We start from the raw sequence: 18558 nt of genomic DNA, 5'->3' as shown, positions 1-18558 counted from the left end.
ATCAGTTAAAGATAGTTCAGAAGGTTTTGAATGGCACACTAGAGAATTTATGTTTTTTTAGGCAATGAGTAGACATAGAAGACTTTCAAGTAAGGAAATAATAAGGACAGAGCATAGAAGAAGATTTTTCTCACAATTGTGTATAGTATTGATTGAAGCAGAAAAAAAATTGAGACTGAGAAACCAAAAGAAGTGCTACTACAATGGTCACCAGTTATGGTTTGAGTATGCCCCAAAGTTAATGTGTTAGAAACTTAATCAACCCCCAGTGTGGCAGTGAAGAGAGGTGGAATCTCTAAGAGGTGATTAGGTTATGAAAGCAGAGCCCTAATGAATGGATTGATATTACTGAGTTACTTATTGCAGGGGTGGTTTCCTGCAATGAAATGAGTTCTTCCCCTTTTCCTTTTGCTCTATCCCTGTGCTCTCTTACCTTCCACCTTCCTCCATGGGATGATGTAACAAGAAGGCCCTTGTCAGGTGCCTCCCAAACTGTAAGACATAAATATCTCTTCTTAATAAAGTACCCTTTCTAAGGCATTCTGTTATAGCAGCAGAAAGCAGACTAAGATATCCACAAAGAGACAATGATAACCTGAACTGGTTTAACAGTAACAGAAGTGAAAAGGAAGTAGCAGAAACGAGAAGCAATTTGAAACTCATATCATTCAGCTTGTTAATTAATGGAACGTTGGAACATTAAGGAAAAAAAAAAGGAGTTCAAAGTTGAACTTGAAATTCTGTGCAAGAATCTAGATTAAAGTTGGGATCACAAGGTGAAACTGATGGACAGTAAACAAGATATTTTGGATGTGCTGAGTGTGAGGTATATTGGAATATGTTCAATGGGCAACAACAACAACAAAAAAAGTATGGAGTTTAGCAGAGGAAATTACACCTTAGAGATTAAGGTGTAGGATGGGATAATCCTCTCATTGGAAATAGAGTTGTGAGAGTAGGTAAATTTATTCAAATGGTGGAAAGAAAAAAAAAATTAAAGGGACATGGAATGTTTCCACACTTAGAAATGAAGAGGAGGAAAAGGAAATAACAATAACTGAGAAAAGGATATTAGTAAGATAAGAAAATCAGGAAAGTTTGGGGTAGTAGAGGTCAAAAGAGAAGAAAGGTTTAGAAAAGAAATTGTCAACACTGTCAAGAGCTACAGAGAAATTATAAGAAACGAAATAAAGAAATTTTGGATTTGGAGATAAGGACATGCCCCAGAGAAGAGTGTGGGTCTGAGGGTGGGTGGAAGTCAGATGGGAAGGCAAAACGGGGAGTGATTGATGAGAAAGAGTAGGCAGAAGGTACAGGTCCCACTTCTGAGAGTGCAGCATCACACTAAAGAAGGAAAATGGAGTTGGAGGTTTGGGCAAGAAGGCGGGAGTATTTCAGGATGAGAGACACAGTAAAAATGAGAAGAAAGAAGAAGTCATTCTCTGAATCAGGAGTGAATAGGAGAGAAAATTGGACATGGGGCTAATGTAGAATGATTTTAGTAAAGTGGGAAGCAAGATGATCTGCTGAGAACACGACAATTTGGTGACCTGGATAGAAAAATTTGCAGCCATTACAGTGGAAAGCAGGATGTGTTGGACAATGGGATTTTGGAGACCCAACTTAAAAGATGCTATTTTCTCCAACTTCACCCTCCTGTTGCACAGACCAGATTCTCCCTCTACACTCGTGCTTGTCATCTCTCACCTCTGTGATTCAGCCGGGTCTTCTTTCCCTCTAATATCCTTCTCATCTTCCTCTAATACCTTCTACCTCACCAAGTCTGGTCTAAATCTCATGTCTTCCATCACCACCTCTTTGATGAACTCAACCACTGGGGTTGAGTTTTTGTGGCACTTTCAGTATTTTTTTATGGAAAATTTTGCACTCTTAGAAAAACTACTTATAAAAGCTGTCCTTTGTGGACACAACTCTGAAGCTTTAGGGTGAATAGAGTAACTGGACAAAGTCAGGGCTTGGGGTACCTTCCTAGACCTAAGTGATAGTAAACATAGCTAGCCCCTCATTGCATTCTTCTGAATAGCCATCCGTGACAGACCAGTTTCTGGTCTTTAGGTGTCCCATATATCATAGTAATGGTGGTGGGGGTGGTAGTTGACATTTGTTGAGCTCCAAGTATGTTCCCGTATGTTCCAGGCATTTAGCACATAGCAAGAACTCAATGAATGTTTGAGAAATTCTCCACCTTTCACTTTGCCTTGGGATAGGATGGAGGAGAGTGCAAGGCAAGACCCTCAGTCCCCAGAGAGCCTCTGGACTTCATGTCATGGAAACTAGATCATTTTGATGAAGTTTGACTGAACCCTGCTGTATTCAAGGTTTCCAGATAGCTGGCTTGCCTCTTGCATAACCTGTGTTTATAAAAAGAGAGAGAAGGAATTCTGGCATCATATTCAAATTACCTTCTTCACTTAGGGGAAATGGTTGGCAAAGGAGAAAATAAATGATTGCAACACGGTATCGAGAATGAGGGCTAGTAAAGAGGAGGGAGTTTAGGTAAATATTGCTGCTCTATTTCTGCTGTTAATCATTCACAGGGCCAGGGGAGAATTTCTGCTCATCCATCTTCATTCAATAATCCCTGACCAGCCAGCTACATGTCTGGAATTCAGGGACTTTTTGGTGAAGCAATTGCTAGTCAACTTTGGGATATTATGATAAACCCTAATCTTGGAAGGATCTAGGACTATAGAGATCAAGACTCCATCAGAGCCTTCTTCTTCCTCTGCTATTACAGGTGAGTGGACTACGGAGCACTTGGGGGATCTAGGGGGTAAGGTTGATGGTTTGACCCTGTAGAGAGTGCAGAACTGGAACAATAAGACAGATAAAAACTCGACAGTGTTTTCAGCAGAAATCTTTGCAGAAGTATTGCATGAAGGGTGTTTGATTTGAAAAGTACTTTTAACCTGTTCTGAGCCTAGATTTTTTAAAATTAGAAATGGGGGAATAGTAATGTATGTTAATAAAGAAAAGCAAAAAAGTAGTGTAAGACAATATTGCTCATGCTATTTTATCTAAGAGCTGGGTTTGTCTGTTGATTCTTTATCATCTCCTCACAAAGAGGAGTGGAGGCAAGAAGCCAATCTGACTTCCCAGTGGAACCGTAAGAGACCTGGTTTTTATTTCCTGTACTCTGAAAATTGGTACAGTTTCCTTAGAATGCAATTAGATTTTATGAACTCCTTCAAATTTCCATCGCTGACAGTAAAGTCCTTTAGATTTGGTAATAAGAAGACATTGGTCAGCCTCTAGCTAGTTTTCTCCCTCACTTTCCAAATTTGGCAATGTTGATTAGCCTTCCTTCTTAAAAGTCTCTTCTCCCTTGGTTGGACAGGGCACCGTACTGTTCTGATCCCCATTTTACTTATGTCTTTGCGGACGCTTATACTGTCCCTAAATATGGTGCTACTAGGAGAATGAAAAATGGATTATATGGAAGTGGCAGAAGCATCCAATAAGGCCTGCATTCAACTTAGAGGTACCTTTGACTGTAATATGAGCAAAGAAGAAAGACGTTGACAGAGAGATAAAGAGGTTCCAGGAATGGTGGGGTGTGGAAGCAAGTTCTTTCTGAAGTTTGTAAACAATGTGATTGAGAGCCCAGTGTAAGGAAGGAGACACTGCCTGAGACTAGGGACAAAATTATCTTTCTTCAGAGGCAATATGAATTTATTTATTTTTTTAAATGAATTCTTTTTTTAATATTTATTTTTTAGTTGTTAGTTGGACACAATACCCTTATTTTATTCATTTATTTCTATGTGGTACTGAGGATCGAACCCAGAGTATCCAATGTGTGAGGGGAGGGCTCTACCACTGAGCCACAACCCAAGCCCCCAGGCAATCAGAAATTTAAAAGGGGAATTCAGACAAAAGAAATACATTAAAACTTAAAGGAGAATCACTAAAGAAGGAAAAATTTAGGGGTGGAAGATTTTCCCAATGTCTCTCAAATTGTACCGCATTGTTAAGTGCTGACATTGCTTTTTACGAGACACCCACTGTGTTGACCATAGTTCTTGAGTTGGTTTCATTTCCTTAGGGAGGAAACAGAGGACAATATCACTGAACTCTGCGGCATTTGCTAGAGTCATCTCAGCTTTTTAGCGGGCAGTTACAGAATTGGTAGGCAATATAATAGATCACCGAAGTTTAAGTCACCTTTTAGAGATGAGGAAACTGAGTTCTAAGAAGCTGATTGTAGCTTCCTGAAGATCACAGAATTAAGATTGTGGCATCTCTGGAACTCAAGCTCAGTTCTCCTCAACTCACAAGTCCTCTATCCCCACACTCTATGGTTTGCTGATCTCTTTGCAAGCTCTGCTGAGTTACCCAAAGAGCAGCTGAGGAAGTAAACCAGGACATCTTGAGAGTTCATGAGGAAAATCTAAAGCCTGGTTCTTCTCTCTGCCAAGTTGAAAAGGCACATCACACACATTCTTTCCTTTGGTCCTCAGCGAGAGAGTTAACTTTTCTCACTCTGAAGGTAAAACTAAATTGAGCTTCATTTTACAATTATTGGATAGCTGTAATACATCAATTACAATACCAGGTTAGAGATAGGAAGTTGAATAAATGCCTTCCTTGTCTTTAGGGTATCAAAATATATTTTAAGAAACAATAGTAAATACACAGTTACAATATAAAGTGGTGTTCAAGTAAGGTATTAGGAAAGTAGTAGGGATACGGGGAAGACATTGACTTTTCTTGATGGAGGCAGGCAATTCTTCAAGGAGGTGACATTTGATCTGGGTAGTGAAAAAAGGAGGCACCAAAGGTAAGAACATTTGTACAAGTGCTTCCAAGATGTTTTCAGATTTGTTTGTTTTTAATTCAGAATGTGTTTTGAGAAAGGTGAATACTTTCATTAGGTAGAAGCATTATTCTATTTGCAAAAGAGGCAAGTAGGAAGTTTGGAGACAAATGGAGACCTATAAGGATTGGGGACCACATAAATGTTTAAGCAGAGTGATAATGTCAGTTGCTTTTTAGAGACATTATATATCAATATGGAAGCTGGCCACAAATGTTTGGAGGTTTTTGCAGAAGTCTGGGGTGGGGTGAAGGGAATTATGAGAACTTAAACTTGGAAGTAGAACATAGGACAGAGTGACAGATTCTAGTGCTCCTGCTCTGGCCATCTTGACAAGACTCGGTCATTCTGAACATGCAAAGCTGGCACAAGACGAGAGATAATGTGCCTGACTCAGGGATCTCATCTGGGAGATGGCTGGTATCTTGTTACTTCAGCCCAAACAGAAAACAGAGGTAAAGCAGGAAATTTAATTTGAGATATGTTGGATTCAAAGTGCCTAGGAGATACAAATGACGTGGTTGAAAAATCTGAACTTTGATAATAGAGACTTAAATTTTAAAAATGTGATTTTTTGCTTAAATAAGAAATCTAACAGGGTCTCAAATTTTGGTTTACATTCAGGGTTGCAGGTGAAGAGGAAAGTATAATTATGTATTTCTGGATATACAAAGAAAACTCATAAATATTTGTAACTTTTGGGAAAGAGAAATTAGTTAAATATTATCCCAGACAAAAAATAATTTGCTAAGATAACTAGTAAGAAGTACATATTTCCTAAAGTTAAAGGTTACTTTCAAGTAGCAGAACAACCATCTCTAAAGTCTAGAAAACACTTTTGTGGGAAATAACATTTGCAAAGTCAGTTTTACCATGTAGATATTATCTGCTCTTCTGCAGTTGCAGGGGAAGAGGAAATATTTCTTCCTAACTTTGCTAAAATTTCTTTACCAACTTAGGAAAGACATAGTTTTAAGGTTTAGCACAGATATTTCACTAATTAGCAACCAGAATAAGGAAGACAGGCCTGAATGACTTAAAACTTACATGTAAGAAGATTCAAATGGGGCAGAATAAGGTAATTATTAATAATTAAATTTAAGGAGCTCGTACATTTTTATGTCTGTAGAAGCATTTGGGCCCAGAGGTCTATAAGTGACTCATGTCTGCTGATGAGGGTCATAGGTGTGTGTGAATTCCTCCCAGAAGAAGGTTGAGAATAAGACAGAAATAAACTCAAGGTAGCCCTTGGGACATGAGCGTCTCTCTGCTCTGGGTGTCACATTGGGTCTCAGTGTGCCAAGAGCCACAGAGGATATCTGACCGAGGGCTTCTGTCCCCATGTTGGTGGCTTTCACTCTGCACTAGAGTGTAAAGTTCCCCCTGGTGATGCAATCCATTATTCAGATCATTCTGAAGATGATGTTTTTGAATTCTAGGCACTCTTCTTCTTGGCAGAGTAACATCCCACACCAATTCTAACATCTCTTCCGAATGTTTACTATGTGCCACCCAAACACCATCAAGTCCCTCTCAGAAATTCCTAAAGACATATATGATTATTACTCTCATTTTTTTTCATTTGTTCTTATTAGTTACACATGACAGTAGAGTGCATTTTGATCATTCTCATTTTATAACAGAGGAAATGGGTGTGGAGGGGCTCAATGTCTTACCCACAGGCACCTGGTTCCTAGATGGTGGAACCAGAATTTAAACTCACAGCATCTGGGTCTGAATCCAGATACAGTCCCAAGGTACTGGGAACACTGCCCTCCTTGTCCCTGGCTCTGTGGCTGTGGCCTCAGAGTGAGACTGAGATAAAGGGAGTGAAATAACTTCCTCATCATGGTGTCATGTCTGTGTGTCTGTTTCATAACCCATGGAGGGAGGAGAATTAGTTTTTGTTTATTCTTTCCCTCTTTCATTGCCCCTCCCTTACAATTGGTTGATGATTGGATGACTTCAGGTTAGTGATGTAAAAGGGATTAGCATAAAATTGCTTGGGTCAATTTTCTTTAAAATACAGATGTGTGACAGGTATGTTGGAACATGCAGCAGTTCAGGGGGCTGAGGCAGGAGGATCACAAGTTCAAAGCCAGCCTCAGCAACTTAGTGAGACCCTAAGCAACTTAGTGTTGTCTCAAAATAAAAAATAAAGAAGGGCTGGGAATATACCTCCATGGTTTAGCACTCCGGATTCAATCCCTGGTCCCAACAAACAAACCATCATATAAAACCCCTGAAACGAACTCAAAATTATAAAACAAATAGTGTGGATATCAAACAGTATTATGTTAGCTTTTTACCACGGTGACCAAAATACCCAATAAGAACAACGTAGAGGAAAAGAAGTTAATTTTAGCTCAAGGTTTTAGAGATTCAGTCCGTGGTAGGCTGACTCCATTGCTCTGGTCTGAGGTGAGGCAGAACATTATGGCAGAAAAGTGTGGCAGAGGGAAGCTGCTCTGCTCATGGTGGTCAGGAAGCAGATAGGAGAAAGTTGAGGGAAGATGGACTCTTCCGGGGCACACCCCCAGGGACCACCTCTTTCAACCACCCTCGGTCTGCCTACAGTTACCACCAGGTCAGTGCATTCAAACTAGGATGGACTGATTAGGTTACAGCCCTCACAATCCAATCATTTCACTCTGAACATTCCTGCTTTAACACAGGAGCTTTGGGGGGACACCTCATAACCAAACCAAAACAAGTATCATTTCTCTTTGAGACACATTTCAGCACTAGGTGCTTTGGGGTGTGCATTAATCAAACATACACTGAGCAATTTGACTTTGTGTGCCACGTTGCTAGGTACTGTGTAGGGCAGCAATGAATAGATGGCCACCCTCTGACTTAAGGCATTTATAATCTAGTGGGGATGATAGACCTGAGATGTTCCTTGCAAGCCAAGTCAGTGGAGAGTGATAAGTACAAAACTGTACTTGGTACATGGAGGCTGACCTGGAAAACAAGGGGACACTGGAGAAAGGACTGGCAGAATAAGTAGAAGCTAAAGAGGAAAGAGAGAGGGTGAGTGATGTAGGGAGAGGTAGGAGGTAGGAAAGTCAAGAATCCTGGTTGACTAGAACAGGTCAGATGGAGCCCAGTGACTCAGTCCAAACTACTGACAAGTTAGTCACCAAAGCTGATTGAGTGACTACTACTTCCTAAAGGCTCGATTCAATGGAACCAATTTGCTGAATATATCAAAACTTCATTTCACATAACATTGCTTAGGAAATATTTAGAATACATTTAATGATTACAAAGATATTCTTTTTAAATACAGCTAATGAATATTTTTGCAACATTTTAGCTATCTGAGTTCAATTTCTTAAAGCTAAGGATTAAAGCTATAACTGTAGTCATAAATATTTTCTCTGAAGATAGTCCACATATATATTTTTCTCATGAATATAACAACTGCAATAATTCATATGGGAAATTTTCACTTTATATTATCCTTTTGACTTTTCATCATCAAATTCTTTTGTCAACACATCTGTATTTTTAATATCATCAGTTTCATGGAAATTCAATACGATATCAAATCTACTGACGTATCAAATTTTAAAGAAAATTATTGGCTTCATACCTCATAGAAGTATTTATTGGGTAGGAGAAACTTATCATATTTTGTAAATTTCACAGATGATTTAGTGGGCTAGCCTTCATGTTATGCAACTTGCCTTTCTCTCTACTGTCTTGAGCTTCACCAGATTGCAAGGGCAGAGAAAAGAGAGACTAGAGACTGGGAGGGGCTGCTAGGGAATGAGAGGGGAATGGAGGTAGAGAGAGAGTACCAGCCAGAGAAAGAAGGAGAGACTCTTCCCAACCTCATTAGACCACATGGATTCATGTAGTATAAATTCTGCAAGCATATTTCAGTCAACAAATTTATCAGGTAAATTCTTCAGTAGGTGTATCCATGCATTGACAGATGTCCTGGTGGCTGCCTATAAAGCTCATGGGATAGAATGTGTGCCCATGCCTTAAAACAGGTGAAGGAATGACTTCACAACTGAGTTTTAGTTTCCAGGTGTCTTTACTCCATGCAGAACTTTGGTCCCTTTACATTGTGTGAAGGATCCACTATTAACTACTACCCCCCCCATAATGTGGGAGAGAAACATCTTCGAGAGAAATATTGAGGGAAGCCCCTTTTCTTTCAATACTAGGGATTGAATTCTGAGGGTCTCTATCACTGAGCTACATCCCTAGTCCTGTTTACTTTTTCTTTGTGAGACAGGGTTTATTTAAGTTGCCCAGGCTGGTCTTGAACTTGCAATTCTCCTGCCTCAGCCTCCTGAGTAGCTAGTATTACAGGCATATACCACTACATCCAGCTGAACTCCCTCTTCTTAAATGGCCATGAGCTTAGTATGAATTATAAACACCAGAGAGTGCTGAAACTCTGGTGCTATTTCCTTGTTGAGATCATATGCATGGCTCAGCTGGTAGTTTGCAATATCATCTTAATCAACCTCTCTGTTTCTTTTCTGTCTCCTTCTGCCATCGTGATCTTAAACCACACAATGTTACACCTTAGCTTAAAAGAAATGCACAAATCAAAAACTAAAACAAAAATGAAAAACAATGACTCTTTATTCCCCAAAGAGTAAAATCTATGAATTCTTAAATTTGACTCTCACAGCCCCTTCAGACATAGCTAAAAGTTTCCCCCTCCTATCCCCTTATCACAGACACTACTAACATCCCAAACAGAAGAATTATCTGCTATTCTCCTAGTATGACCTGCATTTATCCTCTAACTTCACAGCAGACCTAGCTCAGATGTGACCCCCCCTCTAAATCCCTCTTTCTCTCTCCACTTGCAATTCATCTGTCTTTTGAGAGGATACTTCTGCACAGGCCATCCTTCACTGTCTTGTCTTGGTATGATGTTTAAGCTCTTTTTTCTTTCAATCTAGGCTGCAATTTCCTTGAAGACAGGGATCCCATGGTATTTATTCTACTGCTTTATGACAAGTAGGAATTTAATGAGTACTTATTAAATTGAATTCTTTCAGCAGAAAAAAAAATGCCAGAGAAGCAGCAGGTCATGTGCCCCCCAAGACCACCAAGTGGAACCCATCATAGAAAGGGGGAAATGGCAACCTGGGCCTTCTGTAATCTGCGGAGAGTCTCTGATCCAATTCTGTTCCAAATGACCTTGGCCGCTGCTCTGTTGGTTACTGTTCATGGTGAGTAGTGGGAGACAGGTTCAGATGGGCAACAAGAAAATCGAGATCATCCACGTGTTTAAGTAGACTGAAAGAGAACTGACTAAGCTTCCAGCAGCAATTCAGTTTCAGCCATAGAATTTATTTGTCCAACTGGAATACAGAGGAATTTGCTTTATACATGAAAGAGACAATTTTCTAGATATTTCCCGCTAGAATTTCTTTTCTAGGAGTTTCCAAAACAATCAGTCTCCCACCATGACTTGAAACAAATTTATATTGTCTGTCAGTCCAGCTGAACAATTCCACTGTCTGTGGTTTTATTCAGAAAGAAGAAGTGAAGATTATACTTCTATTGTGTCTCTATAAAGGTAAATCAGTCCTGTTTTATTCTCTTTCCACATTTTTCATTGGTGCATTATAGTTGTACATCATCATGGGAATTGTTGTTTCATATTTGTACATGCACACAATGTAATTTGACCAACATAATTCCCTAACACTTCTCTCATTAAGTAGATTAAGATTTTTATGTTTCAAGGACACTAAGCCTCCTCCTCCATATCGTTCAAAATCCAAAAGACACAGAGAATATTTAATTTAAAATGTGTTACTCATACACATCTTCCAGCCACCCAGTTTTCTGGTTGCTGACCTTATGTCATATTATTTTTAATGAAATAATACATTTCTGTTGAGGCTGACTTGTGGGGATTTCTGGCTTAGCATAGGTACATTGAGTCAGTTCAGATGAAGAATCCAATAGGCTTGTAAAATTCATGGCTGTCATCCTATTTAGATAAATTCTCTGATATATTGTAGAGAAAGGACCAATTTATACCTTTAATTATTATCGTTATCAGCAAGCATAGTACTGATCACTCACTGGATTCATTGAACAGAGAGCCTCCTGGGAGTTCCAATATTTCTCTTTTTTTTTTTAAAGAGAGAATGAGGGAGAGGGAGAGGGAGAGGGAGAGGGAGAGAGAGAGAGAGAGAGAGAGAGAGAATTTTTTTTAATATTTATTTTTTTAGTTCTCGGCGGACACAACATCTTTGTTGGTATGTGGTGCTGAGGATCGAACCCGGGCCGCACGCATGCCAGGCGAGCACGCTGCCGCTTGAGCCACATCCCCAGCGCTCAATATTTCTCGATTGTCTTTGCTCTACAATCATACTACTAGAACCCTGAGATGATGTGTCTCAAGATATAATATTTGGTGCTTCTTGTCATTTTGATGTTCAGGCAAATGTGGTCCCCCACCCAATCTAAGCTTTGCTTCTCCAATAAGTGTACCGAACCAGACAGAATTCAGAACTGGTGATAGTCTGAGCTATACCTGCCGCCCTGGCTACAGTAAGACAAGTTCAAGTTCGCAAGTTTACTGTGCATATACTGGCAAATGGAACTATGATGTCTTCTGTGTCAGTAAGTATCAATGTTTATTCTGCTTGTTTTGCTTTTTTCCAGCTTTGCAAAACTGTCTCAGGATCAAAACTTCCGGCTGAGAAAACATCCAATTTGTCAATTACTGGTTTCAATGGGATTCATCTAACCACTTTTGAAAAACAGAACATAATAAAGCAGAAACATTAGGAGTTGGCTGTTTACATTGAAAAAGAATTCCAATTTATAGGAAGTGATTCAACAAGCCCTTCTTTTAAGAAATGAACCACCAACCTTGCTTTGATATGCTGAAAAGTTCAAAACTGTTTTGAAAGTTATAAAAAATTAAGTGGCTAGAAAGTGGTAATGCAGTTGCCAAAGTATTCTCACCCAACATATCTGCTGGGTCTATGGAGATGATTCCCTGTCAGTGGGTGATGCCTCTGTGATGTTTTCCAAAAGAAAGGGCATATGAATTAATACCTTGTCTTTTGGTTTCCTTTTGTAACCAAGGGTTACTAGAGTCCAAGGCCAGAAACCTGACTCCGGGGAACCAATAAATCAGGTCAGGCCACTCTGTCCAGAAAGTAAAGGTGAAAGACAGGCGAGGAACTTTCAGGAAGAGATGGGGCACTCATGTCCTCAGCCCTGTTCTCAAGGGGCTGACAATGACTTTGAGGTTTTATAGAAAGAAAATGAGGGCAAAGGTGGGGTGTCTGAAGAGCTGGAGGTTTTTCACAGCTAACCAGGTGATATTGACCATGTGTGCTCTGGACCATCATTTTCTCAGGATTTGTCAGTGGAGCCATAGCTCTTAGGCATCATGAGATGTTTATCCATCAGACCTGTTTGTTGCTTTTGGAATCCAAGTTGACTCAGAGCAAAGGAGACAGATGCAAAATGGAAACAGAGATGCCAACTCTGTAATTCTGCTTTTAGCCCCCTCTAGGATATTTTCAGGCAAAAGTAAAGTATCTAAGCCTTTGTTACACAAGGACACAGGGTTCTTGGTAAAATGTACCATAAAAAAATGAGATAAAATTTCATGGCATTGTTCCTCCAAATTAAAGTAAGTTGGGTTCAGAAATAAGTATGAATCTTAACATTTGGATTTTTCTGGATGCAGAGGTAGAATTTGATAATTCAATTTTGTTTTCTAATGTGAGATCTTAGAGTCACTAATTATCATTTTAAATTTTCTCTCAGAGAAACGATGCAGTAATCCAGGAGATTTACCTAATGGGCGTGTGGAAATTAAGACAGATCTCACTTTTGGATCACAAATAGAATTCATCTGTTCAGAGGGGTAAGAGTAGTCTGAAAACAATACTTTAAATTACTATTTTTTCTTGTTTTAAAATTTTATTTATGTATTCTAATTTGTTATATATGACAGCAGAATGCATTTCAATTCATAGTACACTTATAGAGCACAATTTTTCATGTCTCTGGTTATACACAAAGTAGAATGATACTACTCGTGTCTTTATACATGTACTTGGGGTAATGATTCATCTCATTTCACTTCTTTCCTACTCTCCTGCCCCCTCGCTTGCCCTTTCTCCCCTTTGCCCTATCTAAAGTTCCTGCATTCCTCCTATGCTCCTCCTCCCCCATCACTATTATGGATCAGCATCCTCATACCAAAGAAAACATTCTGCATTTGGAATTGGTTTACTTAGCATAATATTCTCTAACTCCATTCATTTACCTGCAAATGCCATGATTTTCTTCTCTTTTAATGCTGAGTAATATTCTACTGTCTAATTTTTAAATTAGAATAGCTAATTAAAATAGCTAATGTGTTCATATATTTCAAATTTTAAAATGACATGAAAAGGTATGCAGTAAGAAGTCTCTTATTCTATCTCCATATACTCCATTTCTTCCTTTCTTCAAGCAAGGATTTACTTTTATTGGTTTCTCCTGTATCTTTCTAGTGTTTCCTTATTCTACTGCAAGCTAAGAAATGAGCATATATTCTTCTTTTCCCTCTTTTCAACCACAAATGTAGTTTTGCATTTTACTTCGCTATTGCACTGATCAGTATATATTGGAAAAATTTCATGTTTATATATATAGAGTTTCTGCATTAATTTTTGCTTACAACAGTACAGAATTTTATTGTGTAGATGTGTCAAGAGTTAACCCCTTTGATGGATCCATGGGTGTTTCTAGTATTTTGCTATTCTGAACAATGCTCTGATGCATTTACTTATGCATATATAAATTTGTACAAATGTAGTTACACAACACCATTGTGCAGAAGCAATCCAGTTTCCTCTCAGTGGTCAGGATGAATAAGCCCAACCATCATAACCTCCGCCCTTCCTATTTATTCACTTGCATGAGGAGCCAGAATTGACAGGTGAAAACTTTTAGTTTGGAATTGCCAGGTAAAACCCAGGATGCCCAGTTAAATTTCAGACAAATATTTTATTATAAGTATGCTCCATGCAATATTTGGATCACACACTAAAAAAACTGCTGTTTGTATGGCACTCAAGTTTAACTTGAAAAGTAAACATCCTATCTTTCTTTCTTTTCTTTGTTTCTGGTAATTGAACCCAGGGGTACTCTCCCACTGAGCTACATCCCTAGTCCTTTTTCCTTTTATTTTTGATTTTGAGATAGTGTCCTGTTAAGTTGTCCAAGTTGGCCTTGAACTTGTGATCTTCCTGCCTCAGCCTACCAAGTAGCTAGGATTACAGGCTTGTGCCACCTGTCTAGCTATCCTGTCTTTTTATTTACTGAATCCTGGCAACTCTTTTATTGGAACTCTTGCTGTCTATTATGGTACTTCTACCCCCATAGAGAATTTTGCCTATTTCTATTTCAGAATTTACTGAGGATTTAGGGTACATCATGAATATATGGTTGATTTTCATCAATAGCCCACAGGCACTTCAAATGAAGGCATATTTTTATTATATATATTCATATATCTGAAATATACATATTTCAGATCTACTTTTTTGTTTGGTACCAGGGATTGAACCCAGGGTGCTTAACCACTGAGATATATCACCAGTACTTTTATTTTGAGACAGGCTCTTGCTAAGTTGCTTAGGGTTTTGCTAATTTGCTGAGGCTATTCTTGAACTTGTGGCTCAGCCTCCAAAGTCACTGGCATTACAGGCATGTGCCCATCTCAGATCTAATTTTTTGATATTGGCTTTTTTGAATCTTTTGTTAGGCCTTCTTTTTATATGCCTTATTGTCTTTATTATTGATTTGCTTTTTTTTTTTTTTTTTTGAGAAACGGACTCCTTATATTGCCCAGGCTGGTCTCAAACTCACAATCCTCTGTCTCAGCCTCCAGAGTAGCTGGGATTATAGGCATACACCAGTCTACACTAGGCTCTTTATATACTTTAAACAGAAATATAGGAATTAAAGTAAATTAATAACTTTTGTAACTATATTATAAAATAATAGTATAAGTAAATTAATGATAATTAATAGCATAGCTTGACTGTTTTGCTTATAGCCCATGTATTTTTGTTTATTAAAATGGCTACCATATATTTTGGTACATAGAGGTTTTTTTGGGGGGGGGCATGGATTGGACTCAGGGGCACTCAACCACTGAGCCACATCCCTAGATTAATTTTATATTTTATTTAGAGAAAGGATCTCACTGAGTTGCTTAGCACCTTGCTTTTGCTGAGACTGGCTTTGAACTCAAGATCCTTTTTCCTCAGCTTCCCAAACTGCTGGCTCATGTTGCTCTACATGAGGAAAAAAATCTTCAAAGTTATAAAGTACCTGTCTTTGTATGATTTAATCATTTTAGTTCTGATGTCTGTTCTATGGGATGTTAAAAATTATTATCTCTTTTTTTGGTTTGCATTTACTTTGCCCTTCCTTAACATGTTTGAAATATTTATAGGTTTGTCTCCTGTATGCAACATAGAGTTGAATTTAGTTCAAACTAAAACCTATTTTTTCTTTCAGTAAGATACTGAAGCGCAATTACATTTATTGATATGAGTGATGCCTATAAACTTGGTTTTGTCATACTATTTCATGTATGGTGATATATGTATGTAGGCATGTGTACATTTATTTGTTATTTAAAATATGGAAAGATATAGATATGATATTTAGGAAGGTTTGAAATTTGGATCTAGTGGCTATCTTTATAAATTTATATTTATGTATCATTATTCCAGTTTATCTTGAGGCAGTTTAAATTTATTACTTGAAAGCAACAATAAATTTGCATTCTCTCCTCCCTTCTTACCCCTTCTGTCTTTACCAGTAAATTTGTTATTCATATATCTTATTACTTATTTTGTATTTAACATTAGAGTCAAATACAATTATATGTCTACAGGTTGATTTCACTCCTAACTCTTGGAGATGAGGCCATGAGGAAATGTGTTTTTCTTCTATTCTCTTCCTCATCTCTTATTTTTGACAGTTTTAGCATTCTACTGCTGTCTCAGCATATAACATTTATATTTCACTTAATAACTCTTAGCCCCATCTTGTATTTTGTCTTTGATCCAATGTTCACTACCATTTTGTTTTGATTTGTTTCCATTTTTGGCTAAAGTTGCCCCTGTTGTCTCTTGATTGTCTAGAGTTGGTCCTGTAGTGGTTTCCTAAAAACTGAAACAAAATAACCTGTGCCCCACCCCCACCCCCCAAAAAGTGCAAATTATTCCTTGACCTATTGTAGGTTTTAGTGTATCAGAAGCATGGACACTTCAGAGATAGTGTGGCTGGATATAAGTACTTTCCAGCTAGACACAGTGGCATGCAATCTGTAATTCCAGTAATTAGGGGGGTTGAGGTGGGAAGATCGCAAGTTCAAAGGCCAAGTCTCTGTAACTTGGTGAGCTCCTCTCTCAAAAACCAAACCAAAACAAGCAAGCAAACAGAAACTCAACCAAACACACACACACACACACACACACACACACACACACACACACACACCACAGGGGGGAAAAAACAACACCACAGAGCTGGAGACTTAGCTCAGTGGGAGTGTCCCTAGGTTCAATCCCTAGCATTAAAGTACTTTCATTTCTTGGATATCCTGTAGGTACTGCAGCAATATTTTTTAGTGGCAAATGATGCTGTAGAAAACTCAGATGCTGACCTCAATTTCTTTCTCTTCTACGCACCTTGCAAATTTACTATCCAAAGGTATTCTTAAACTTTGAAATCTAATAATTTTCTTCTTAGCTGTTTTGATAAAGACCATTGGTTCAATTTTTTTTTGCTGCTGATTTGAAATTTTACTATGTAGATCAGAGTGTTATTTTAATATTATTTACTTGAAATGAATTTAAAAATAGCTATTTTCCTCTCCAATAAAGCATGCAATGATTCTCCTTTGCTTGTCACCTCTATTTATTATTTTTTCTCTAATCTTCTTTCTGTGGTTATTTCACTTTGGTTGGTGTTTCATTTCCATCCTGCTTTCTGCTTGCCCTGTTGTATATGGCTACCAAGAGGGAAAGTGAAAAGATTGAGAACTAAGGTGCTATTGAAATACTGAGTTGCTCCTATCAAAATAACCAGAAACAGTAGTTTTCACTTGATTAGAAAAACTACATTTAAAAGCAATTTTAAAGTAATTGCTAAATTCTAGCTATATTTTGTTTCTATTAAAAGATACATTTTATTTTAAGTCCATTCCAGGGGCTATCCTAGGCTGCTAAAGAATTGACCTCAAGATTCCATCACATTGGAGGTTTATTTCTTGATGATGCTACAATGTAAAATCACACTAAAAATGCCTTTCCTCCTGTTATCATAAGACATAGAGGAAAGTCAAGTTGAAGAAAGATTAGGACTTGTCAAGAGCCATAAAAATGGGGGTAGTGTGCAGTGAGTTGATAGTGTGTGAAAAGAAAGCCACACATCTGAAGTCAGAGGCATCCTGCAAACCAGAGATGGTGAGTTTTACTCTCAAAGAAAACCATAGAACTCACTCAGATGATTCTTTTTGTTGTTCTACTTAAGCTCTGGATGAACTGCAGACTTGATACCTAATAGATACTAAATACTCAATACTAAAGAATAAAAGAACAAATGAATAAACACACACATCTCATCACAGTGATGAAATTTTACCAAGTGGAGTATTCTCTGGGAATATCCAAGAAAACTTTATTTATTTATTTTAATATTAAGTAACAGATTCTCTCTGTTCAAATCCCTTTATCTAATTTAATTTCATACAGGAAGAATTCCATTAAAGTCTTCCATCTTTTCTTATCTAGATTTGTCTTAAAGGGTCCAACCACTAGTTATTGTGAAATCCAAGATAAGAGAGTTGCCTGGAGTGACCCTTTCCCTGTATGTTTAAGTAAGTAAAGGTATTTCTGACTTGACTATAAGCTTAAATTATGTTATGGAATAATAATGCATTTTTACTGCCTCTTGGGAGGTATGAATTGGCAGGAATTTTAGCTTTGTCCTGATGCCTTGCTGAATATTCCTTTCTCTTCATTCCCTTATCCCAGTTGTCACATGTGAACCCCCTCCAGATATCAGCAATGGGAAGCACAGTGGTAGCGATGAAGACCTCTTTACATATGGCTCCTCTGTCACCTACACCTGTGACCCCAACTTCTCACTCATAGGGAATGCTTCCATTTCCTGCACGGTAGAGAATAAAACAGTAGGCGTCTGGAGCCCAAGTCCTCCTACTTGTGAAAGTAAGTGAATTTAGCCTTAAATTGTTTGTTTTTTTTTTTCCTAAAGAAAAAGGAAGCTGAATTTATTGGGGAAATGAAATGATTCAAAGAAACTAATGATTGCACTGAGGCAGTCCTTTATTTGATCAATAGATACTTGCTGCATGCTCTACTAGGATATAGCACAAACAACACCAGTATCTCATTGGTTTGGTAAAGTAAAAGTTTTTCTTCATTCATTCGGAATCCATTGCATGTCCAGGAGGCTCCTCAGGATCGCTGTAGCCCATACATTAGCTTAGTAACCAGCTCAACAGTTCTGGTTACTTTGATCCAATGGCACCCCCTATCAAAATGTGCTTTCACAATCTCTTAAGCCGAGGAAGAAAGAATATAGTTGTATCCTGGTTATTAGAGCTTTGGCCTCAAAGTGACCACATATCACTTTCCATATTGGCCTTACAACTGGTGTTGTGCAAATACTACCTG

At 38.2% G+C, this 18558-nt stretch overlaps 1 protein-coding gene across 2 annotated transcripts in view; it reads left to right on the top strand.

The window, feature by feature from the left end:
• The first annotated feature begins 2613 nt into the window (after positions 1–2613).
• LOC113181803 (C4b-binding protein alpha chain-like) overlaps positions 2614–18558 on the top strand; it is a 29670-nt gene continuing 13725 nt past the window's right edge. The window contains exons 1-6 of one of the 2 annotated variants that reach the window (XM_026387475.2): positions 2614–2758; positions 9874–10044; positions 11270–11452; positions 12617–12716; positions 17653–17738; positions 17896–18090. In XM_026387475.2, the coding sequence (XP_026243260.2) occupies positions 9882–10044; positions 11270–11452; positions 12617–12716; positions 17653–17738; positions 17896–18090 (727 nt within the window). In that variant the 5' untranslated portion in view covers positions 2614–2758; positions 9874–9881. Of the gene's footprint in view, positions 2759–9870; positions 10045–11269; positions 11453–12616; positions 12717–17652; positions 17739–17895; positions 18091–18558 lie in introns of both variants that reach the window. The other variant, XM_026387474.2, reaches the window with a different exon arrangement.

The sequence above is a fragment of the Urocitellus parryii genome, chromosome 9 (genome assembly GCF_045843805.1).
Source record: "Urocitellus parryii isolate mUroPar1 chromosome 9, mUroPar1.hap1, whole genome shotgun sequence".
NCBI lineage: Eukaryota > Metazoa > Chordata > Mammalia > Rodentia > Sciuridae > Urocitellus > Urocitellus parryii.
This window is presented reverse-complemented; position numbering and strand designations above follow the sequence as displayed.